Below are 26,547 nucleotides of genomic sequence, written 5' to 3'. Positions count from 1 at the left end.
TTTTTATCTCAGATACTGTTACTTTCCACTTTGCACTGTCTATGCATCGTAGCTTAATTCCCTAAATTAGCTGATCGTTCCTCAGAGGTCTGAAAGGTCTTAAAACCTGTTAATGGAAGGGAAGTCATTTTTATACTCAAGATTATTAAACTTGTGAAATTTGAGTTTTGGGAAAAATTATAGCTGACAGTTTGAGAGAATAAAAGCTGACAACTGCATGGCTCTAATGAAAATTTGAGATAATGTTTAAGTTCTGGAACTTTCTGAATCCTCTAAAAAACCATCACCGGGCAAAATTGACATCTGCAAAACTGTTTTTAACTTGTGCCTAAGTTTAATATTACATGAGAGCTTTAATTGTCCTTTAATTCAAAATAAAAATTAAACTGTGAAAGTGTTATTTCTCCCTTTTTTTCATCTTGATGGCTTGCAACTAAACTTATGTACAAAACTGCAACATACCTTTAAGTAGCTATATACTGCTTTTAAGCACATATTCCTAAAGCAGTTCTTAAATAGATTAATAGTATCTTCCAACTGGACTGTAAAGCTTTCTAATTTATTTATTTTTATTTACAAAAAAATAGATTTAAAGGTAGAAACCTCTTTTTATTGACAGCCTATGGTAGAAACACATAAAAACACAAAACCAAATGCTGAGATTTGGACCCTTTCAAATAATTAGCTTAATTTTTGTTTAACTAAAGGCTAGTTAAAATTAAGTTAGACATTTTTTAGAATTTTTTTTTTTAAAAAAGGAATGAAATTAAAAATGTTCAAATTAAAAAGTAAAACCAAGACTATTGACGTGATTATTTTGAAAACTAACCGGAAGTACATCTGCAACCAATGCATTGCTGCCATCTGGTGGCCTTTGTGTGAAATGACAGTTAACTGATTCCAAAGGAAAAAAAAAAAAAAAAGGAAAAATCCAAACAAAAACGTCTGTTTGTGTTACGGGGGGAGAAAAATAATTGAAATGAAGTCAGAGTTTCATAAACTGAATGTTTCTTGTGTCAAATCCAGGCATCAACCAGACGTCACGCAAAAGAAAAGTGAAAGTGAAAGTAATCCGGCTTCGTGTGGCAAGAAAAGGATAAAAACACGGTAAGTCTTCGCATCCAGACCTGAAAACTTCTGGTTTATAAACAGTTTAGTGGTGGTAAATACTGAGTGGTGAACTGGATGGTGTTCACCTACAGCTGTAAAAGTAAACAACTAGATAAAAACAGCTAAACACAACATACTGCAATGTGTCAACATACTTAATGTGTCAGTGATATTTATACTGAAAGAAGCATAAATCACACATTTCATGGCTAATATTTTGACACTTAAAAAAATATGACAACTTGTTTTGGTTTTGGTGTGACTTAAATAGGACTCAAACCATTTTGAGTACTGTACCATTTAGACCTACACACTGTCGCAAACATGATAATAGAATATTAAGATCTACCGTGTCGAAAGCAGCAGTGAGATCAGGAAGAATTAAAACAGCAGAAGCTCCAGAATCAACTGTTTTAAAAGCAAATCATTACAGACCCTGAGAAGAGCTGTTTCAGTCCTGTGGCAAGACTTGAAACCAGGCTGAAACTTCTCATGAATGCCTTGCAGGTGATCTTGTAACTGAAGATAAACCACCTTCTCTAAAATCTTAGAGAGTAAAGGACATTTAGAAATCGGCCTGAAGTTTGAAAGAGCATTATGATCCAAGTTCTTCTTTTTAAGAATAGGATGCTGGAAGCAGCTGGAACACAACCTGAGAGAAGAGAGGCATTAACCAACCAACTATGCTCACTTTATCAATAAAAGTCTTTAAAAACCCTTCACACAGCAACACAGGAGGAGTCGGGTGAGAGGGATCACACAGGTTTAAAAGAAGAGTTCAAAGAATTAAAAAGAATTCAAGGTTTCCTGAGACAGAGTCAGACATAAACTGGGTCGTAGCAGTTTTAACAGCAACCTGGTACTCAGTTAAGTGGTTTTTAACAAAACATCGACTAAATATGCTTGACCCTGATGACCTGAGAGATCTGGTCGGTTCATCACAAACCAGAAGTATTTTGACCTTTAACCCTTGTAAACTACCCGCAGGAATACATAGAAAACCTGCTGGTTGCAGCCCCCGTTGGACCAGTTTAAATATCCTTGCTCTTCTTAAATAAGGAGGACAAAGTGATTTTCATGGTTCATTGCTGTGAAAAGGCACCTACATGCCAAAAATGAGCTTCCTCATGGAAATAATGTTAAATTCAGATTTTTAATACAGTATGTGCACAAAGTTTGTTGTGTTAAATGTGTTTAAGATGTAAAATGCTAATTTTAGATTTATGTCTGCATTAATGGTTTTATTTTGACATAAAAATTATCCCAAATTTCTGTGATTATATAATAATAATCTAGAGGCAGCTGATGGGTACTGACAGGCTAAGCGGCTTCGGCTGTCACCAAAGCAAAAACTCGGGCATGGGAGGAGTTCGGCGAGGCCATGGAGAAAGACTTCTGGACGGCTTCGAGGCGATTCTGTTCCACCATCCAGCGGCTCAGGAGGGGGAAGCAGTGCTCCATCAACACTGTGTACAGTGGAGGTGGGGAGCTGCTGACCTCAACTCGGGACGTTGTGGGTCGGTGGAAGGAATACTTTGAAGACCTCCTCAATCCTACCAACACGTCTTCCGATGAGGAAGCAGAGCTGGTGGACTCAGGGGTGGACTCTCCTATCTCTGGGGCTGAAGTCGCTGAGGTGGTCAAAAAGCTCCTTGGCGGCAAGGCCCCGGGGGTGGATGGGATCCGCCCGGAGTTCCTTAAGGCTCTGGATGCTGTGGGGCTGTCCTGGCTGACACACCTCTGCAGCATTGCGTGGACATCGGGGGCAGTACCGCTGGACTGGCAGACTGGGGTGGTGGTCCCCCTTTTTAAGAAGGGGGACCGGAGGGTGTGTTCCAGTTACAGGGCAATCACACTCCTCTGCCTCCCTGGTAAGGTCTATTCAGGGGTCCTGGAGAGGAGGGTCCGCCGGATAGTCGAATCCCGGATTGAGGAGGAGCAGTGTGGTTTTCGTCCTGGTCGCGGAACAGTGGACCAGCTCTATACCCTCTCTGGGGTCCTGGGGGGGGGCATGGGAGTTTGCCCAACCAGTCTACATGTGCTTTGTGGACCTGGAGTAGGCATTCGACCGTGTCCCCCGGGGGCTCCTGTGGGGGGTACTCCAGGAGTATGGGGTACCGGACCCCCTTGTACGGGCTGTCCGGTCCCTGTACAACAGGTGTCAGAGCTTGGTCCGCATTGCCGGTAGTAAGTCGGATCCGTTTCCGGTGAGGGTTGGACTCCGCCAAGGCTGCCCTTTATCACCGATTCTGTTCATAACTTATATGGACAGAATTTCTAGGTGCAGCCGAGGTGTTGAGGGGATCCGACTTGGTGGCCTCAGGATTGGGTCCCTGCTTTTTGCAGATGACGTGGTCCTGTTGGCTTCATCTGGCCGTGATCTCCAGCTCTCACTTGAGCGATTCGCGGCCGAGTGTGAAGCAGCTGGGATGAGAATCAGCACCTCCAAATCTGAGACCATGGTCCTCAGCCGGAATAGGGTGGATTGCCCTCTCCGGGTCGGGAGTCCGGTCCTGCCTCAAGTGGAGGAGTTTAAATATCTCGGGGTCTTGTTCACGAGTGAGGGAAGGATGGAGCGCGAGATCAACAGACGGATCAGTGCGGCGTCTGCAGTAATGCGGACTCTGCGCCGGTCTGTCGTGGTGAAGATGGAGCTGAGCCAGAAGGCGAAGCTCTCGTTTTACCAGTCGATCTACGTTCCTACCCTCACCTATGGTCATGAGCTGTGGGTCGTGACCAAAAGAAGGAGATCTCGTATACAGGCGGCTGAAATGAGTTTCCTCCGCAGGGTGGCCGGGCTCTCCCTTAGAGATAGGGTGAGGAGCTCGGTCATCCGGGAGGGGCTCAGAGTAGAGCCGCTGCTCCTCCGCATCGAGAGGAACCAGTTGAGGTGGCTCGGGCATCTGATCAGGATGCCTCCTGGACGCCTCCCTGGTGAGGTGTTCCAGGCACGTCCCTCTGGGAGGAGACCCCGGGGAAGACCCAGGACACGCTGGAGGGATTATATCTCTCAGCTGGCCTGGGAACGCCTCGGGATCCCCCCCGCAGAGTTGGCAAATGTGGCTGGGGAGAGGGAAGTCTGGGCTTCCCTGCTTAGGCTGTTGCTCCTGCGACCCGACCCCCGGATAAGAGGCAGAAGATGGATGGATGGATGATTATAATATAAGTTTTTTTGTTTTTACAAATATCTGCCTCCCTGAAATGATCTCATGACTCCCACAGGAGTCCCGACCGCCAGGAACCTCTGGTCTAGTGTACTGAAGACAAATCCATGGACAAGTGGACTCCTGTTTAGACATTAGGACTTTAATCATTGATGTTTTTGAAACTGATGATAAACTGATTTACAACCGTCTACATGAGATGAGAGATTTCCCTCCACTGGAGGGATTTATTCAGTTGTAGCAGATGTACAACATCTCAGCACTGCTTCCAGACAAGAAGCTGCATGAATAACGGCAGAGATGCTCGTCTTAAAACAGACGGAGAGACGATATCAGTTCTTTTAGAGCTTGTATTTATAATAACAAAGTGTTGCGAACAAGTTTCTTATTGAATGACTGCCTGATGGAAATCTGACATATCTCATATCTCTGTTCTAGGATCAGATCCAGCCTCTCACAGTCTGCCGTTCCATCAGAGAAAAATGAAGGAAGTGGTTTTACGCGGATTATTCATAATTTTTCTCAACTTGGTTCTGTGTTCTGCGCTGTGGACTGGACTGGTGTGGTTTAAGTGCCCCAGCTGTGGCGGACTGGCAGGACTTTGGGCCTTTGGGGCAGTAAAATGGCTCTTTCTCCATGTTTTCACCTCAGTACTGACTGATGGAAAGCCCAGGGCTGTGCTCCGCAGGTTCGTAGCGCTCCTCTGCCTGCTTTCTCCTTTGTTTGAAACCGGACAGATCTTCCTGAAATCCCCCTCCGAGCGTCACGCGGAACCAGCTCCGGACCTCAGCATGCTGCTTTTAGGCGTGGTGTCCTCAGCAGTGGCTTGTGCAGTCTGGGAAAACGTCCTCAGTGGGGATGAGAAGATGAGAAAGAGCAGCAACAAACAGGATTATAAGCGTTTGTTGATGAGGGTGCTGACATTTTTCAAACCAGACACGCTTCATCTGATTGCAGCTTTTAGTTTCCTCATCTTAGGAGTCTGCTGTAAGTGTGATGCACACACCGTCTGCTCGTTTTTACTGTTTTACTTTGCTTCTACAGGACGTACAACAAGTATTTACCCAGTTGTTTATCTTTCCTAACAGGTGATTCTTATATTCCTTTGTATCAAGGGAAATTTATTGATATTCTCAGCGGTCAGGTGGCTCAAACCAGCCTGACGTTTGCAGCCGGACAGCTGGTCCTCTTCTCTTTTGGAAGGTAATGAAACAAACAAAGTGATGCCACTCTGCCTTTTTAAAAGTAAACTCTAGTTTTCTGTCATTTCTAACAGTGCTCTGTTCTCTGGGTTGAGAGGAGGTGTGTTCATGAACACTTTGGCCAGACTGAATAAGAGGGTCAAGCACCTGCTGTTTCACAGCCTCCTGCAGCAGGAGGTGCACTTCTTTGAGGAGAACAACCCAGGTGAGGAGCACGTGAAGGTATTTAATGGATCGGTCGATATGGTTCATTTACAGCCGATGCGATTATTAGTAAATAGAGAGAATCAATACGTAGAACTAATATTCATTTGCAGTAAAAATGAAATTTTGGTGTTAAAATTTAGAACCTGACTAGACTGAAAACAGTATACTGTTGGCTTTTTAATACACTGTTAAAATCTGTGATAAAAAGACAATAAACTGTTGTAGAAGAACACAAAATCTGATGCAAATCTGAGTTAAAAAGTTTCAAACAATTGTTTTATTATATAAAAGTAAAAAGTGTCGAGATCTTTTTAATTTCTCTGAAAAAAAAATAAAAACAATAAAATATATATATTAGATAAATATTAGATTTTAATTGATGGTTTAAAATAATTTTAATTTGATTTATTTAAATCATTAAAAAAAATAAACATGAAAAAACAACTCGAATAAACAGTAAGAATTATGCAAATTTAAAAATAAAAATGACCCCGAATCTTACTTAGAAGTAGTTAATGACTTCGGAGTGAGACTAGAGGTGATACGTTTGTAAGAAATATCTGATTGGTCTTCCTGCCTCTTGTCTCCGGACCGTCCAGGAAAACTGGCCTCCCGCCTGCACAGTGACGTGGACCGGATGGGTCGCACCGTAGCGCTCAACGCCAACGTGCTGGTTCGGAGCACGGTGAAAACCTGCCTAATGCTCAGAGTGATGTGCGGCCTCTCCTGGGAGCTCACCCTGCTCACCTGCATAGAGATGCCCCTCCTGGCTGCAGTCCAGAACAAATACGTCTCTTTGACTAAGGTGGGTGAAGAAACCTGGACTCCCCTGCAGACACAAAGCGGGTTTCCTGCTGCTGACGGATCAACTTGTAGTTATCTCTTGGTTTAGACTTAACTTGAATTAACATTTTGCAAGCAGCCTAATAAAAATAAAATAAATGCTTCGTTGATTCATTCAGTATTTTTCACATCATGTTTTGTATTCTGTGTTGAACCTGAATTAGTTGATGAGAAAAATCAGCTCAGCTGTCTGAACAATCCAGATTTTCATGCTGAAATGACGACTTTTTGTCTCATTCAAAGCAGTTTTGACCTTTAAGGATAATCTCAAATCTGTAAAGCATAACAGAATATCTTTTTTCTCATGTTTGTACTTCATGTCACTTTATTACTGTTTATGTTTTCCAGGGTAAATGATGGTGCATGTTTTCCTTTGCTTGCTGTTTGACTTTTCAAGCTTGTGGAGCATCATCCTCCTCATCAGGATGTGTTTTATGAAGAGAAGAATAAAAAAGCTTAAAATGGTGAAAATAACAGCGATAGAAGACTGAACGTTTATGGAACGTGTCTGCTGATGTTCTCATTGCTTCGTCCAACAGGATCTGAAGGAGCAGACTCAGGAATGCCACGCTCAGAACAAAGACCTGGCTTCCCAGACGATCAGTGGGATTCAGACTGTCTGCAGCTTCAGCGCCCAGGAAGGTGAAATAAAGAGGTACCAGCAGGCTCTGGACCAGTTGGGCGCCATCAGGAGACGCTTAGGAATCTACAGCGCCGTCTTCTGCCTCATACGGAGGGTAAGGATGCCGTGGGGCTCGGAGATGTGTGTATGAAGACTGGTTTGATTACAGCTGACAGGAAATCTGACAGTAAGTAGACAAGAGGTCGCTGGTTCGAGCCTCGGCTGGTTGGGGGGGGTCTCGAACAATGACCTCTCTGTGTGGAGTTTGCATGTTTTCCCGTGTATGCGTGGGTTCCCTCCGGGTACTCCGACTTCCTTCCACACGCGTGTTAATTACTCTAAATTATCTGTAGGAGTGGGTGTGAGTGTTAACACCTGTTTGTCTCTTGGTTCATTCAATTTATAAACCGCTTAATCCAATTTATTCTTTCAATGAACTAATTCATTCATTTATGAACCAATTTATTCATTTAATGAACTGATTCATTCATTTATGAACCAATTCATTCTTTCAATTAACTAATTCATTCATTTAATGAACTAATTCATATATATAATGAACTAATTAATTCATTTATGAACTAATTTATTCATTCAGTGAACTAATTCATTCATTTAATGAACTAATTCATTTATATAATGAACTAATTCATTCATTTATGAACCAATTTATTCATTTAATGAACTGATTCATTCATTTATGAACCAATTCATTCTTTCAATTAACTAATTCATTCATTTAATGAACTAATTCATTTATATAATGAACTAATTAATTCATTTATGAACTAATTTATTCATTCAGTGAACTAATTCATTCATTTAATGAACTAATTCATTTATATAATGAACTAATTCATTCATTTATGAACCAATTTATTCATCTAATGAACTAATTCATTTATATAATGAACTAATTCATTCATTTATGAACTAATTCATTCATTCAATAAACTAATTCATTCATTTATGAACCAATTCATTCATTTAATGAACAAATTCATTCATTTAATGAACTAAATTATTCATTCAATGAACTAATTCATTCATTTAATGAACTAATTCATTTATATAATGAACTAATTAATTCATTTATGAACTAATTCATTCATTCAATGAACTAATTCATTCATTTATGAACCAATTCATTCATTTAATGAACTAAATTATTCATTCAATGAACTAATTCATTCATTTAATGAAATAATTCATTTATATAATGAACTAATTAATTCATTTATGAACTAATTCATTCATTCAATGAACTAATTCATTCATTTATGAACCAATTCATTCATTTAATGAACAAATTCATTCATTTAATGAACTAAATTATTCATTTAATGAACTAATTCATTCATTTAATGAACTAAATTATTCATTTAATGAACTAATTCATTCATTCAATGAACCAATTCAGTCTAAATTGTTGGTCTAATGAAGTAAAAAACATTTTGAAGTGTATTTCTTTAAAACAACCTCAAACAACAATCAAACAAATATAAAATGCACTGATAAAGTTTCAAGTAATGATAAAATGTAAAAAGAATCAAATAAACTTGAAAATCCAAGTAATATGAAAGTTTAGGAAGACCAGACAACCTGCCTACCTTGATCTAAAGATGCGTGTTCAGTCGGGTTTTCAGGGCTGTTAGCGATGCGTCTGCATACGTGTCTTGGCGGCCACGCCTTCCTAGCGTTTGTTCGCCATGTTCTCCGCTTGTGTTGGTGCGAGGAAACGCGTCGTGTGTGTCTGTTGTTTTTTTTTACTTGACTGCTGGAGGCGCTGATGCGAACAAGAGCATGAACACGAGATCAGGACACGATGGTGGGCAGTTCTGAGGCGCCTCTCGGACCTCGTTCGCACCTGCCAGGATCTTTGTGTTTTTCTTCGCCGTTGCACAGTGACAAACACTCCTGCCTTAAAGGTGGAGTATGTAAGATTTCCAATATTTTCTAAATAAATTAACTAAAAAATAACTACAATCATAAGTAGATAGTTTTTTTTTTAACATGTAGGTTCCAGTCTGTCCATATTTGATGCGTTATTAAATTACAAGTTTAATTAATGACAAAGACCCTTCTTAAATGTTTTCCTGCCAGTAAAAAAAAAGTGCTTTTTGTCATTTGTCATTAATTAAACTTGTAATTTAATCACGCATCAAATATAGACAGACTGGAACCTACATGTTTAAAAAAACAATAATCTAAATTATGATTGTGGTTATTTTTTTAGGTAATTTATTTAGAAAATATTGAAAATCTTACATACTCCACCTTTAACAGTTAGTTATTGGTAGACTGTAGATTTCCTGGACATACAGCATACTGCCCCCTGGTGGTGACCTTTATTAAACGCTCTGGCTGCATCGTGCATTGGACGTCTACAGCGAGTATGAACAGAAACGTATTAGAACATTGCTGTGTAAGCTTGCAAGTCCATCCCAGGCCTTAATGTGGTCTAGGGACCGTGCCGCCCCCAGCTGGTGAAGCTCGTTCCATCCTCTACGAGAAGCAAGAACTGATTCTTGCTCTCGAGGCTGCAAGAACAAGAAAAAAATTCTGCCAGCCCGATGTGTCGAGAACTGTCTTCAAACACGTCCGTGAGAACAAAATGACGTCGTTTTCTTCTCGAGAACGAGAGAAAAGTTCTGGCTTCTCGTGGAGGATGGAACGAGCTTCAGGCAGGCTGTTCTCCAGCTGGGGGCCACGGCTGAAAAGCCTCAGTCTCCCCGCGTTTTTAACCGGACCCGTTGAGCAGGAGGCTGCAGGAGGTAAACAAACCCAGGTAAACCAGTAACGTGGACAGGAAGCAAAGAAGCAGGAATAACAGGAACTCCTCTCTTTCCACTCTTCTCTTCCAGGTGGTGGGTCTGGGGATCAAAGTAGTCATGCTGGTTCTGGCCCGCAGTCTCATCTCCTCTGGTCAGCTCACCATCGGTACTCTGGTCTCCTTCTTACTGTACCAGAAGCCCATGTCCACCAATCTAAGGGTGAGCTGAGTCACACTTGTATAAATAACACCTAAGACCAGCCACTGATGAGGATTTTTTGAACCGCAGGAGATCATGTACTGCTACGGAGAGACGCTGTCCACCGCTGGGGTCATTTCCAAAGTGCTGAGCTATCTGGACAGGATGCCCAGGTGTCAGAAGGAAGGAGACTTGGCTCCTGAGCAGCTGGAGGGCAGAGTCGTCTTCCAAAATGTGACCTTCAGTTATCCGTCTGCTGCAGATAAACCCGCTCTGAAGGTAGCATCAGTTAAAGTCTAAAGAATAATGTTAAACGTGGATTTGGAGTTGGGAAAAGCCACAAGTGGGTCTTTGTGTTCTGTTCCGTCCTCAGTCTGTGTCAATGGAGCTGCGGCCAAGGACGGTCACAGCCCTGGTGGGTCCCTCCGGCAGCGGGAAGACTTCATGCGTCAGCCTCCTGAAGAGGCTGTATGAACCCCAGCAGGGTCAGATCCTGCTGGACGGAGAGCCGCTCCACCATTACAAGCAGAAATACCTGCAACAGAAGGTACGACTAAAACCAGCTTCAAACTGCTGCATCTTATCACATCACACAGGAACACTGGAGCTGTTTGTTCATGCAGCGCATGTCTCAACACAGAGCGGACATGATATACAGGAAAAACATGAGAACAGCACCGTCACCATGACAACAGTTTGTCCTGATGCCATTTTACAGATGGGAAGGACAGAATTAGGACACATTCTTGATGGGAAAACTGTCTTCAAAACATGTATACAAACCAGTACAGCCATTCTAAACACGTCCGTTCCAGTCCTGATGGTGATCACTGCATGAACACTGATGCGTCTTCACTTCGTCTGTTGGTCCAGATAGCTCTGGTTTCCCAGAACCCTGTGCTGTTTTCTGGCTCTCTGAGGTACAACGTTGAGTATGGCCTGAAGGACTGCTCCATCGACAAGGTGAAAGAAGTCGCAAAGAGGATGAAAGCACATGACTTCATCTCCGAGATGGAGGATGGATACGACACAGGTACGGAGACGTCACGTCGTGCAGATTCTTCATGACAAAAACCACTGAAATCCCTTTAGAGTCACTTCAAGTTGGTCGTAAATATTTTCATCAGCGGATTCTGGGAATTTTCCTCACAGATGTTGGAGAACGTGGAGGAAAGCTCTCAGAGGGACATAAACAAAGCATTGCCGTCATCAGAGCTCTGGTTCGAGATCCGCAGGTCATCATACTGGATGAGGCTACCAGCAAACTGGATGTGAACGCGCAGCATGACGTAAGCACAGAACACGGTTCCGGTGTGTGTCTGATCCAGAACCACACGTTGCCGTTAACGCACTGCAAAGCGGTCAAAGCGCTCTGACTTCCAGTGTTCTCATCTCTAACCCTCCTCCTGGCAGAGCGAGGAGAGAAAAGCCAGTTGTCTGAAACATGTTAGACTCACGTCTCACCACGTTTCTGCTGTAAATAAGAGAAAAGGAATCCTCTCTCCTTTCTCTTCCTGTCTGCGAGAAACCAAGTTGAGAGGAACCGAAATGTGAGGACATGAGAAGAAGGCGCTCAGATCAGGAACTGGATTCATGTTCAGCTTCTCAACACAGTTAAAACTTCCAAAATGTCTTTTCCATGTCACTGCGACTTAAACAGAAACCAGGGATTGAGTCTCTTTTGGAGACATTATAGTAAAAATCTATTTAATTCTAAGCCATAGACCATATATGAAAGATGGACGGAGCCTTCGGCAGTTTAAAGTGAAGCCTATGTGGAAGTTCATAAACCTGCAGTTCCCCCTTCATCCACTAGGGGCTGCAAAACAGAGCAAATCCCCATAGACTCCAACTTCACAGCAGAAATAAACATGTTTACAGCTGAAATAAACATGTTTACAGCAGGAATAAACATGTTTACAGCAGGAATAAACATGTTTACAGCAGAAATAAACATGTTTACAGGAGAAATAAACATGTTTACAGCAGAAATAAACATGTTTACAGCAGGAATAAACATGTTTACAGCAGAAATAAACATGTTGACAGCAGAAATAAACATGTTGACAAGAGAAATAAACATATTTACAGCAGAAATAAACATGTTGACAGGAGAAATAAACATATTTACAGCAGTAATAAACAAGTTTACAGTAGAAATAAACATGTTTACAGCAGGAATAAACAGGTTTACAAGAGAAATAAACATGTTTACAGCAGAAATAAACACGTTTACAGCAGGAATAAACATGTTTACAGCAGAAATAAACACGTTTACAGCAAGAATAAACACGTTTACAGTAGAAATAAACACGTTTACAGCAAGAATAAACACGTTTACAGGAGAAATAAACACGTTTACAGCAGAAATAAACACGTTTACAGCAGGAACAAACATGTTTACAGCAGAAATAAACATGTTTACAGCAGAAATAAACATGTTTACGGCAGAAATAAACATGTTTACGGCAGAAATAAACATGTTTACAGCAGAAATAAACAAGTTTACAGTAGAAATAAACATGTTTACAGCAGGAATAAACATGTTTACAAGAGAAATAAACATGTTTACAGCAGGAATAAACATGTTGACAGGAGAAATAAACATGTTTACAGCAGAAATAAACAAGTTTACAGTAGAAATAAACATGTTTACAGCAGGAATAAACATGTTTACAAGAGAAATAAACATGTTTACAGCAGAAATAAACATGTTTACGGCAGAAATAAACATGTTTACGGCAGAAATAAACATGTTTACGGCGGAAATAAACATGTTTACAGCAGAAATAAACAAGTTGACAGGAGAAATAAACATGTTTACAGCAGAAATAAACAAGTTTACAGTAGAAATAAACATGTTTACAGCAGGAATAAACATGTTTACAAGAGAAATAAACATGTTTACAGCAGAAATAAACATGTTTACAGCAGAAATAAACATGTTTACAGCAGGAATAAACAGGTTTACAGCAGAAATAAACACAGCAGAAATAAACATGTTTACAGCAGAAATAAACATGTTTACAGCAGGAATAAACAGGTTTACAGCAGAAATAAACACGTTTACAGCAGGAATAAACATGTTTACAGCAGAAATAAACATGTTTACAGCAGAAATAAACACGTTTACAGCAGGAATAAACATGTTTACAGCAGAAATAAACATGTTTACAGCAGAAATAAACACGTTTACAGCAGAAATAAACACGTTTACAGCAGGAATAAACATGTTTACAGGAGAAATAAACACGTTTACAGCAGAAATAAACAAGTTTACAGTAGAAATAAACATGTCTACAGCAGGAATAAACAGGTTTACAAGAGAAATAAACACATTTACAGCAGAAATAAACATGTTTACAGCAGAAATAAACATGTTTACAGCAGGAATAAACATGTTTACAGTAGAAATAAACATGTTTACAGCAGGAATAAACATGTTTACAAGAGAAATAAACATGTTTACAGCAGGAATAAACATGTTTACAGCAGAAATAAACACGTTTACAGTAGAAATAAACACGTTTACAGCAAGAATAAACACGTTTACAGGAGAAATAAACACGTTTACAGCAGAAATAAACACGTTTACAGCAGGAACAAACATGTTTACAGCAGGAATAAACATGTTTACAGCAGGAATAAACATGTTTACAGCAGAAATAAACATGTTTACAGCAGGAATAAACATGCTTACAAGAGAAATAAACATGTTTACAGCAGGAATAAACATGTTGACAGGAGAAATAAACATGTTTACAGCAGAAATAAACAAGTTTACAGTAGAAATAAACATGTTTACAGCAGGAATAAACATGTTTACAAGAGAAATAAACATGTTTACAGCAGAAATAAACATGTTTACAGCAGAAATAAACATGTTTACAGCAGAAATAAACATGTATACAGCAGAAATAAACACGTTTACAGTAGAAATAAACACGTTTACAGCAAGAATAAACACGTTTACAGGAGAAATAAACACGTTTACAGCAGAAATAAACACGTTTACAGCAGGAACAAACATGTTTACAGCAGGAATAAACATGTTTACAGCAGAAATAAACATGTTTACAGCAGAAATAAACATGTTTACAGCAGAAATAAACATGTATACAGCAGAAATAAACATGTTTACAGCAGAAATAAACATGTTTACAGCAGAAATAAACAAGTTTACAGTAGAAATAAACATGTTTATAGCAGGAATAAACATGTTTACAAGAGAAATAAACATGTTTACAGCAGGAATAAACATGTTGACAGGAGAAATAAACATGTTTACAGCAGAAATAAACAAGTTTACAGTAGAAATAAACATGTTTACAGCAGGAATAAACATGTTTACAAGACACATAAACATGTTTACAGCAGAAATAAACATGTTTACAGCAGAAATAAACATGTTTACAGCAGGAATAAACATGTTTACAGCAGAAATAAACACGTTTACAGCAGAAATAAACACGTTTACAGCAGGAATAAACATGTTTACAGCAGAAATAAACATGTTTACAGCAGGAATAAACAGGTTTACAGCAGAAATAAACACATTTACAGCAGGAATAAACATGTTTACAGCAGGGATAAACATGTTGACAGGAGGAATAAACATGTTTACAGCAGAAATAAACAAGTTTACAGTAGAAATAAACATGTTTACAGCAGGAATAAACATGTTTACAAGACACATAAACATGTTTACAGCAGAAATAAACATGTTTACAGCAGAAATAAACATGTTTACAGCAGGAATAAACATGTTTACAGCAGAAATAAACACGTTTACAGCAGAAATAAACACGTTTACAGCAGGAATAAACATGTTTACAGCAGAAATAAACATGTTTACAGCAGGAATAAACAGGTTTACAGCAGAAATAAACACATTTACAGCAGGAATAAACATGTTTACAGCAGAAATAAACAAGTTTACAGCAGAAATAAACACGTTTACAGCAGGAATAAACATGTTTACAGGAGAAATAAACACGTTTACAGCAGAAATAAACAAGTTTACAGTAGAAATAAACATGTCTACAGCAGGAATAAACAGGTTTACAAGAGAAATAAACACGTTTACAGCAGAAATAAACGTTTACAGCAGAAATAAACATGTTTACAGCAGGAATAAACATGTTTACAGCAGAAATAAACATGTTTACAGCAGGAATAAATACGTTTACAGCAGAAATAAACACGTTTACAGCAGGAATAGACATGTTTACAGCAGAAATAAACATGTTTACAGCAGAAATAAACATGTTTACAGCAGTAATAAACAAGTTTACAGTAGAAATAAACATGTTTACAGCAGGAACAAACATGTTTACAAGAGAAATAAACATGTTTACAGCAGAAATAAACACGTTTACAGCAGGAATAAACATGTTTACAGCAGAAATAAACATGTTTACAGCAAGAATAAACACGTTTACAGTAGAAATAAACACGTTTACAGCAAGAATAAACACGTTTACAGGAGAAATAAACACGTTTACAGCAGAAATAAACACGTTTACAGCAGGAACAAACATGTTTACAGCAGGAATAAACATGTTTACAGCAGGAATAAACATGTTTACAGCAGAAATAAACATGTTTACAGCAGAAATAAACATGTTTACAGCAGAAATAAACATGTTTACGGCAGAAATAAACATGTTTACAGCAGAAATAAACAAGTTTACAGTAGAAATAAACATGTTTACAGCAGGAATAAACATGTTTACAAGAGAAATAAACATGTTTACAGCAGGAATAAACATGTTGACAGGAGAAATAAACATGTTTACAGCAGAAATAAACAAGTTTACAGTAGAAATAAACATGTTTACAGCAGGAATAAACATGTTTACAAGAGAAATAAACATGTTTACAGCAGAAATAAACATGTTTACAGCAGAAATAAACATGTTTACAGCAGAAATAAACATGTATACAGCAGAAATAAACACGTTTACAGTAGAAATAAACACGTTTACAGCAAGAATAAACACGTTTACAGGAGAAATAAACACGTTTACAGCAGAAATAAACATGTTTACAGCAGAAATAAACATGTTTACAGCAGGAATAAACAGGTTTACAGCAGAAATAAACACGTTTACAGCAGGAATAAACATGTTTACAGCAGAAATAAACATGTTTACAGCAGAAATAAACACGTTTACAGCAGGAATAAACATGTTTACAGCAGAAATAAACATGTTTACAGCAGAAATAAACACGTTTACAGCAGAAATAAACACGTTTACAGCAGGAATAAACATGTTTACAGGAGAAATAAACACGTTTACAGCAGAAATAAACAAGTTTACAGTAGAAATAAACATGTCTACAGCAGGAATAAACAGGTTTACAAGAGAAATAAACACATTTACAGCAGAAATAAACATGTTTACAGCAGAAATAAACATGTTTACAGCAGGAATAAACATGTTTACAGTAGAAATAAACATGTTTACAGCAGGAATAAACATGTTTACAAGAGAAATAAACACGTTTACAGCAGGAATAAACATGTTTACAGCAGAAATAAACACGTTTACAGTAGAAATAAACACGTTTACAGCAAGAATAAACACGTTTACAGGAGAAATAAACACGTTTACAGCAGAAATAAACACGTTTACAGCAGGAACAAACATGTTTACAGCAGGAATAAACATGTTTACAGCAGAAATAAACATGTTTACAGCAGGAATAAACATGCTTACAAGAGAAATAAACATGTTTACAGCAGGAATAAACATGTTGACAGGAGAAATAAACATGTTTACAGCAGAAATAAACAAGTTTACAGTAGAAATAAACATGTTTACAGCAGGAATAAACATGTTTACAAGAGAAATAAACATGTTTACAGCAGAAATAAACATGTTTACAGCAGAAATAAACATGTTTACAGCAGAAATAAACATGTATACAGCAGAAATAAACACGTTTACAGTAGAAATAAACACGTTTACAGCAAGAATAAACACGTTTACAGGAGAAATAAACACGTTTACAGCAGAAATAAACACGTTTACAGCAGGAACAAACATGTTTACAGCAGGAATAAACATGTTTACAGCAGAAATAAACATGTTTACAGCAGAAATAAACACGTTTACAGGAGAAATAAACACGTTTACAGCAGAAATAAACATGTTTACAGCAGAAATAAACATGTTTACAGCAGGAATAAACAGGTTTACAGCAGAAATAAACACGTTTACAGCAGGAATAAACATGTTTACAGCAGAAATAAACATGTTTACAGCAGAAATAAACACGTTTACAGCAGGAATAAACATGTTTACAGCAGAAATAAACATGTTTACAGCAGAAATAAACACGTTTACAGCAGAAATAAACACGTTTACAGCAGGAATAAACATGTTTACAGGAGAAATAAACACGTTTACAGCAGAAATAAACAAGTTTACAGTAGAAATAAACATGTCTACAGCAGGAATAAACAGGTTTACAAGAGAAATAAACACATTTACAGCAGAAATAAACATGTTTACAGCAGAAATAAACATGTTTACAGCAGGAATAAACATGTTTACAGTAGAAATAAACATGTTTACAGCAGGAATAAACATGTTTACAAGAGAAATAAACACGTTTACAGCAGGAATAAACATGTTTACAGCAGAAATAAACACGTTTACAGTAGAAATAAACACGTTTACAGCAAGAATAAACACGTTTACAGGAGAAATAAACACGTTTACAGCAGAAATAAACACGTTTACAGCAGGAACAAACATGTTTACAGCAGGAATAAACATGTTTACAGCAGAAATAAACATGTTTACAGCAGGAATAAACATGCTTACAAGAGAAATAAACATGTTTACAGCAGGAATAAACATGTTGACAGGAGAAATAAACATGTTTACAGCAGAAATAAACAAGTTTACAGTAGAAATAAACATGTTTACAGCAGGAATAAACATGTTTACAAGAGAAATAAACATGTTTACAGCAGAAATAAACATGTTTACAGCAGAAATAAACATGTTTACAGCAGAAATAAACATGTATACAGCAGAAATAAACACGTTTACAGTAGAAATAAACACGTTTACAGCAAGAATAAACACGTTTACAGGAGAAATAAACACGTTTACAGCAGAAATAAACACGTTTACAGCAGGAACAAACATGTTTACAGCAGGAATAAACATGTTTACAGCAGAAATAAACATGTTTACAGCAGAAATAAACATGTTTACAGCAGAAATAAACATGTATACAGCAGAAATAAACATGTTGACAGGAGAAATAAACATGTTTACAGCAGAAATAAACAAGTTTACAGTAGAAATAAACATGTTTACAGCAGGAATAAACATGTTTACAAGACACATAAACATGTTTACAGCAGAAATAAACATGTTTACAGCAGAAATAAACATGTTTACAGCAGGAATAAACATGTTTACAGCAGAAATAAACACGTTTACAGCAGAAATAAACACGTTTACAGCAGGAATAAACATGTTTACAGCAGAAATAAACATGTTTACAGCAGAAATAAACATGTTTACAGCAGAAATAAACATGTTTACAGCAGGAATAAACAGGTTTACAGCAGAAATAAACACATTTACAGCAGGAATAAACATGTTTACAGCAGAAATAAACACGTTTACAGCAGAAATAAACACGTTTACAGCAGGAATAAACATGTTTACAGGAGAAATAAACACGTTTACAGCAGAAATAAACAAGTTTACAGTAGAAATAAACATGTCTACAGCAGGAATAAACAGGTTTACAAGAGAAATAAACACGTTTACAGCAGAAATAAACGTTTACAGCAGAAATAAACATGTTTACAGCAGGAATAAACATGTTTACAGCAGAAATAAACATGTTTACAGCAGGAATAAATACGTTTACAGCAGAAATAAACACGTTTACAGCAGGAATAGACATGTTTACAGCAGAAATAAACATGTTTACAGCAGAAATAAACATGTTTACAGCAGTAATAAACAAGTTTACAGTAGAAATAAACATGTTTACAGCAGGAACAAACATGTTTACAAGAGAAATAAACATGTTTACAGCAGAAATAAACACGTTTACAGCAGGAATAAACATGTTTACAGCAGAAATAAACATGTTTACAGCAAGAATAAACACGTTTACAGTAGAAATAAACACGTTTACAGCAAGAATAAACACGTTTACAGGAGAAATAAACACGTTTACAGCAGAAATAAACACGTTTACAGCAGGAACAAACATGTTTACAGCAGGAATAAACATGTTTACAGCAGGAATAAACATGTTTACAGCAGAAATAAACATGTTTACAGCAGAAATAAACATGTTTACAGCAGAAATAAACATGTTTACGGCAGAAATAAACATGTTTACAGCAGAAATAAACAAGTTTACAGTAGAAATAAACATGTTTACAGCAGGAATAAACATGTTTACAAGAGAAATAAACATGTTTACAGCAGGAATAAACATGTTGACAGGAGAAATAAACATGTTTACAGCAGAAATAAACAAGTTTACAGTAGAAATAAACATGTTTACAGCAGGAATAAACATGTTTACAAGAGAAATAAACATGTTTACAGCAGAAATAAACATGTTTACAGCAGAAATAAACATGTTTACAGCAGAAATAAACATGTATACAGCAGAAATAAACACGTTTACAGTAGAAATAAACACGTTTACAGCAAGAATAAACACGTTTACAGGAGAAATAAACACGTTTACAGCAGAAATAAACACGTTTACAGCAGGAACAAACACGTTTACAGCAGGAATAAACATGTTTACAGCAGAAATAAACATGTTTACAGCAGAAATAAACATGTTTACAGCAGAAATAAACATGTTTACAGCAGAAATAAACATGTTTACGGCAGAAATAAACATGTTTACAGCAGAAATAAACAAGTTTACAGTAGAAATAAACATGTTTATAGCAGGAATAAACATGTTTACAAGAGAAATAAACATGTTTACAGCAGGAATAAACATGTTGACAGGAGAAATAAACATGTTTACAGCAGAAATAAACAAGTTTACAGTAGAAATAAACATGTTTACAGCAGGAATAAACATGTTTACAAGACACATAAACATGTTTACAGCAGAAATAAACATGTTTACAGCAGAAATAAACATGTTTACAGCAGAAATAAACATGTTTACAGCAGAAATAAACATGTTTACAGCAGAAATAAACAAGTTTACAGTAGAAATAAACATGTTTACAGCAGGAATAAACATGTTTACAGCAGGAATAAACATGTTTACAGCAGGAATAAACATGTTGACAGGAGAAATAAACATGTTTACAGCAGAAATAAACAAGTTTACAGTAGAAATAAACATGTTTACAGCAGGAATAAACATGTTTACAAGAGAAATAAACATGTTTACAGCAGAAATAAACATGTTTACAGCAGAAATAAACATGTTTACAGCAGAAATAAACATGTATACAGCAGAAATAAACACGTTTACAGTAGAAATAAACACGTTTACAGCTAGAATAAACACGTTTACAGGAGAAATAAACACGTTTACAGCAGAAATAAACACGTTTACAGCAGGAACAAACATGTTTACAGCAGGAATAAACATGTTTACAGCAGGAATAAACATGTTTACAGCAGAAATAAACATGTTTACAGCCGAAATAAACATGTTTACAGCAGAAATAAACATGTTTACGGCAGAAAGAAACATGTTTACAGCAGAAATAAACAAGTTTACAGTAGAAATAAACATGTTTATAGCAGGAATAAACATGTTTACAAGAGAAATAAACATGTTTACAGCAGGAATAAACATGTTGACAGGAGAAATAAACATGTTTACAGCAGAAATAAACAAGTTTACAGTAGAAATAAACATCTTTACAGCAGGAATAAACATGTTTACAAGACACATAAACATGTTTACAGCAGAAATAAACATGTTTACAGCAGAAATAAACATGTTTACAGCAGAAATAAACATGTTTACAGCAGAAATAAACATGTTTACGGCAGAAATAAACATGTATACAGCAGAAATAAACATGTTTACGGCAGAAATAAACAAGTTTACAGTAGAAATAAACATGTTTACAGCAGGAATAAACATGTTTACAAGAGAAATAAACATGTGTGGTGGAAAATACTCTGGTCTTGAGAAGTTGTAATACATCTAAGAGTCAACTGTCTTCTTACAATGAACATTTTATTATAAACTAATACAAGCACACACTGGAGCTTGGAGAGAGAACTCTCTCTGCAGATGCTGAAGTAACACCCAATTATAAACCATGCTTAACTCCTCCTAGTTGCTGAGCACACCATATGAAACAATCATTATCTCTTATTTAAGACTAAACTGAACTCACTAAGCATCAATCACTCACTATATTACTTTATTACCTTTAACCTCTAACCTTTAGACAACTGGTCAACCAAGCAGTTGACAAAAACAGATGCCCTGCAGGAAACTCTTCCTGTCTCAGACTTTGTATGCACATTCCAGACAAGGATCATATGACTTAAAGAAAGCTTTGTGCATAGACACAAAACACAGCAGGATCACAGCAAATCAATGCATATATGTCTAATACTTAATACAAACCAAACTCATAACAATTTTCCCCAACACATGTTTACAGCAGGAATAAACATGTTGACAGGAGAAATAAACATGTTTACAGCTGGAATAAACATGTTGACAGGAGAAATAAACATGTTTACAGCAGGAATAAACATGTTTACAAGAGAAATAAACATGTTTACAGCAGAAATAAACATGTTTACAGCAGAAATAAACATGTTTACAGCAGAAATAAACAGGTTTACAGCAGAAATAAACACGTTTACAGCAGGAATAAACATGTTTACAGCAGAAATAAACACGTTTACAGCAGGAATAAACATGTTTACAGCAGAAATAAACACGTTTACAGCAAGACTAAACAAGTTTACAGCAGAAATAAACACGTTTACAGCAGGAACAAACATGTTTACAGCAGGAACAAACATGTTTACAGCAGGAATAAACATGTTTACAGCAGGAATAAACATGTTTACAGCAGAAATAAACATGTTTACAGCAGAAATAAACATGTTTACGGCAGAAATAAACATTTTACAGCAGAAATAAACAAGTTTACAGTAGAAATAAACATGTTTACAGCAGGAATAAACATGTTTACAAGAGAAATAAACATGTTTACAGCAGGGATAAACATGTTGAGAGGAGAAATAAACATGTTTACAGCAGAAATAAACATGTTTACAGCAGAAATAAACAAGTTTACAGTAGAAATAAACATGTTTACAGCAGGAATAAACATGTTTACAAGAGAAATAAACATGTTTACGGCAGAAATAAACATGTTTACAGCAGAAATAAACAAGTTTACAATAGAAATAAACATGTTTACAGCAGGAATAAACATGTTTACAAGAGAAATAAACATGTTTACAGCAGGAATAAACATGTTGACAGGAGAAATAAACATGTTTACAGCAGAAATAAACAAGTTTACAGTAGAAATAAACATGTTTACAGCAGGAATAAACATGTTTACAAGAGAAATAAACATGTTTACAGCAGAAATAAACATGTTTACAGCAGAAATAAACATGTTTACAGCAGGAATAAACAGGTTTACAGCAGAAATAAACACGTTTACAGCAGGAATAAACATGTTTACAGCAGAAATAAACACGTTTACAGCAGAAATAAACACGTTTACAGCAGGAATAAACATGTTTACAGCAGAAATAAACATGTTTACAGCAGAAATAAACAAGTTTACAGTAGAAATAAACATGTTTACAGCAGGAATAAACATGTTTACAAGAGAAATAAATATGTTTACAGCAGGAATAAACATGTTGACAGGAGAAATAAACATGTTTACAGCAGAAATAAACAAGTTTACAGTAGAAATAAACATGTTTACAGCAGAAATAAACATGTTTACAAGAGAAATAAACATGTTTACAGCAGAAATAAACATGTTTACAGCAGAAATAAACATGTTTACAGCAGAAATAAACATGTTTACAGCAGGAATAAACAGGTTTACAGCAGAAATAAACACGTTTACAGCAGGAATAAACATGTTTACAGCAGAAATAAACACGTTTACAGCAGAAATAAACACGTTTACAGCAGGAATAAACATGTTTACAGCAGAAATAAACATGTTTACAGCAGAAATAAACATGTTTACAGCAGAAATAAACATGTTTACAGCAGGAATAAACAGGTTTACAGCAGAAATAAACACGTTTACAGCAGGAATAAACATGTTTACAGGAGAAATAAACACGTTTACAGCAGAAATAAACAAGTTTACAGTAGAAATAAACATGTCTACAGCAGGAATAAACAGGTTTACAAGAGAAATAAACACGTTTACAGCAGAAATAAACATGTTTACAGCAGAAATAAACATGTTTACAGCAGGAATAAACATGTTTACAGCAGAAATAAACATGTTTACAGCAGGAATAAATACGTTTACAGCAGAAATAAACACGTTTACAGCAGGAATAGACATGTTTACAGCAGAAATAAACATGTTTACAGCAGAAATAAACACGTTTACAGCAGGAATAAACATGTTTACAAGAGAAATAAACATGTTTACAGCAGGAATAAACATGTTGACAGGAGAAATAAGCATGTTTACAGCAGAAATAAACATGTTTACAGCAGAAATAAACATGTTTACAGCAGAAATAAACATGTTTACAGCAGAAATAAACACGTTTACAGCAGGAATAAACATGTTTACAGCAGAAATAAACACGTGTACAGCAGGAATAAACATGTTTACAGCAAGAATAAACACGTTTACAGGAGAAATAAACACGTTTACAGCAGAAATAAACACGTTTACAGCAGGAATAAACATGTTTACAGGAGAAATAAACACGTTTACAGCAGAAATAAACAAGTTTACAGTAGAAATAAACATGTTTACAGCAGGAATAAACAGGTTTACAAGAGAAATAAACACGTTTACAGCAGAAATAAACATGTTTACAGCAGAAATAAACATGTTTACAGCAGGAATAAACATGTTTACAGCAGAAATAAACATGTTTACAGCAGAAATAAACACGTTTACAGCAGAAATAAACACATTTACAGCAGGAATAAATACGTTTACAGCAGAAATAAACACATTTACAGCAGGAATAGACATGTTTACAGCAGAAATAAACACGTTTACAGCAGGAATAAACATGTTTACAGCAGAAATAAACACGTTTACAGCAAGACTAAACACGTTTACAGCAGAATTAAACACGTTTACAGCAGAAATAAACACGTTTACAGCAGGAATAAACACGTTTACAGCAGGAATAAACACGTTTACAGCAGAAATAAACATGTTTACAGCAGAAATAAACATGTTTACAGCAGAAATAAACACGTTTACAGCAGGAATAAACATGTTTACAGCAGAAATAAACACGTGTACAGCAGGAATAAACATGTTTACAGCAAGAATAAACACGTTTACAGGAGAAATAAACACGTTTACAGCAGAAATAAACACGTTTACAGCAGGAATAAACATGTTTACAGGAGAAATAAACACGTTTACAGCAGAAATAAACAAGTTTACAGTAGAAATAAACATGTTTACAGCAGGAATAAACAGGTTTACAAGAGAAATAAACACGTTTACAGCAGAAATAAACATGTTTACAGCAGAAATAAACATGTTTACAGCAGGAATAAACATGTTTACAGCAGAAATAAACATGTTTACAGCAGAAATAAACACGTTTACAGCAGAAATAAACACATTTACAGCAGGAATAAATACGTTTACAGCAGAAATAAACACATTTACAGCAGGAATAGACATGTTTACAGCAGAAATAAACACGTTTACAGCAGGAATAAACATGTTTACAGCAGAAATAAACACGTTTACAGCAAGACTAAACACGTTTACAGCAGAATTAAACACGTTTACAGTAGGAATAAACATGTTTACAGGAGAAATAAACATGTTTACAGCAGGAATAAACATGTTTACAGCAGAAATAAACATGTTTACAGCAGGAATAAATACGTTTACAGCAGAAATAAACACGTTTACAGCAGAATTAAACACGTTTACAGTAGGAATAAACATGTTTACAGGAGAAATAAACATGTTTACAGCCTGGTACAAAAATCCTTTTTAGGTTTAATAGGTCAGGTTTACCTTCATGACAACTGTGGGGGGAGTGAATTTTTTTCTAACTCGCCCGTTAAAAGTAATTTAATCTCAAAGTTCGGCATATTTAGGGGCGTGTCCTTTTGATTGACAGGTACCCGATCTCCCGCTTCAAGTCAGAAGAATGTAGAACAACCGCGGTTTTTAGCCGGTTAACAACGTGACTTCAGAAACCTACGGGTGACGTCACGGAGGCTCTGCCCATCTTTTTACATACAGTCTATGTTCTAAACGCAAAAAGTTTCATTGATGACAGAAAACACGCAGAAATATTCGAAGCAGCACTGAAGATGACGAGCAGATTTAACGCCTGATGGTTGTGATGTCACCCGGTACGTCCTCCTCCAGGTACTGCAGGAGGTTCTGGCTTGTGGACGGACCGTTCTGGTTGTGGCCCATCAGCTGAGCACCGTGGAGAAGGCAGACCACATCATCTTCATGGAGCAGGGCTCGGTGGTGGAGGAGGGGACACACAGCGAGCTCATGGCCATGGAGGGACGCTACCATCGTTTGAAGGAGGAGCTGTTCGATGAAAGTAGCTGAAGAAAAGCTCTTTGTTCCTCCTGTGCAGATCACCTCCCTCTGCTCCTTGTATTTATAGACATTACCACACTTTACTCTATAAGGGATGGAGGGCATCTAAATGCTTCACAGAAACAGACTGATAGTAATGTGGTTAAACTTTTATCTTTTTAAGTTGACTTATTCAAATAGTTTGTCATGTAATAGAACAAATGGGATGTGATGTCCTTGCCATGCAGTTAAATGAATACTAAAGATGATGTTTACAGGTCTTTAAACTACATCATTACTCCTGGTCAGACAGAATATAAACATTTAAGCCTAAAATAACTTTTCCAGTGTAAGATTATGACATTGTTTACAGATGTAAGTAATTAGGTTTGAAAGCAACACTTGCACAAGTTTCCAACTTGAAAATAAATGTTTACAACTTGTTTTAATGACACGCTGACCTTCATTATGTTCATTCCTGGAGCCGGCGTGGCCCTGCAGCCTCCCAAGTGCTGAGAAACGTCACCACAAGTTTGTTTTCCAGATCAGACCAGCGACGCTTTACGGGACTGAATCAATGCCAGAAACTGGACGTCAACGCTGGCTGTTTCAGATGTGCACCGTGGCGTTTTCATCACAGAAAACCAAGAAGACTGAAGCTTGTTCCATCCTCCAC

General features: G+C 36.7%; 1 protein-coding gene across 1 annotated transcript; it reads left to right on the top strand.

The window, feature by feature from the left end:
• The first annotated feature begins 1,086 nt into the window (after window positions 1-1,086).
• tap2t (transporter associated with antigen processing, subunit type t, teleost specific) lies at window positions 1,087-26,267 on the top strand. The gene is made up of 12 exons (XM_079260953.1): window positions 1,087-1,107; window positions 4,713-5,261; window positions 5,363-5,477; window positions 5,551-5,681; window positions 6,283-6,488; window positions 7,066-7,263; window positions 10,013-10,141; window positions 10,211-10,399; window positions 10,494-10,667; window positions 10,994-11,153; window positions 11,273-11,409; window positions 25,707-26,267. Exons 2-12 carry the CDS (start codon window positions 4,757-4,759, stop codon window positions 25,899-25,901), a joined length of 2,139 nt encoding a protein of 712 aa, XP_079117079.1. The 5' UTR covers window positions 1,087-1,107; window positions 4,713-4,756; the 3' UTR covers window positions 25,902-26,267.
• The last annotated feature ends 280 nt before the right edge of the window (window positions 26,268-26,547 follow it).

The sequence above is a fragment of the Telmatherina bonti genome, assembly GCF_933228915.1.
Source record: "Telmatherina bonti genome assembly, chromosome: 21".
Taxonomy (NCBI): domain Eukaryota; kingdom Metazoa; phylum Chordata; class Actinopteri; order Atheriniformes; family Telmatherinidae; genus Telmatherina; species Telmatherina bonti.
The sequence above is the reverse complement of the archived record's forward strand: the minus strand, read 5'-3'. Positions and strand labels throughout refer to the sequence as shown.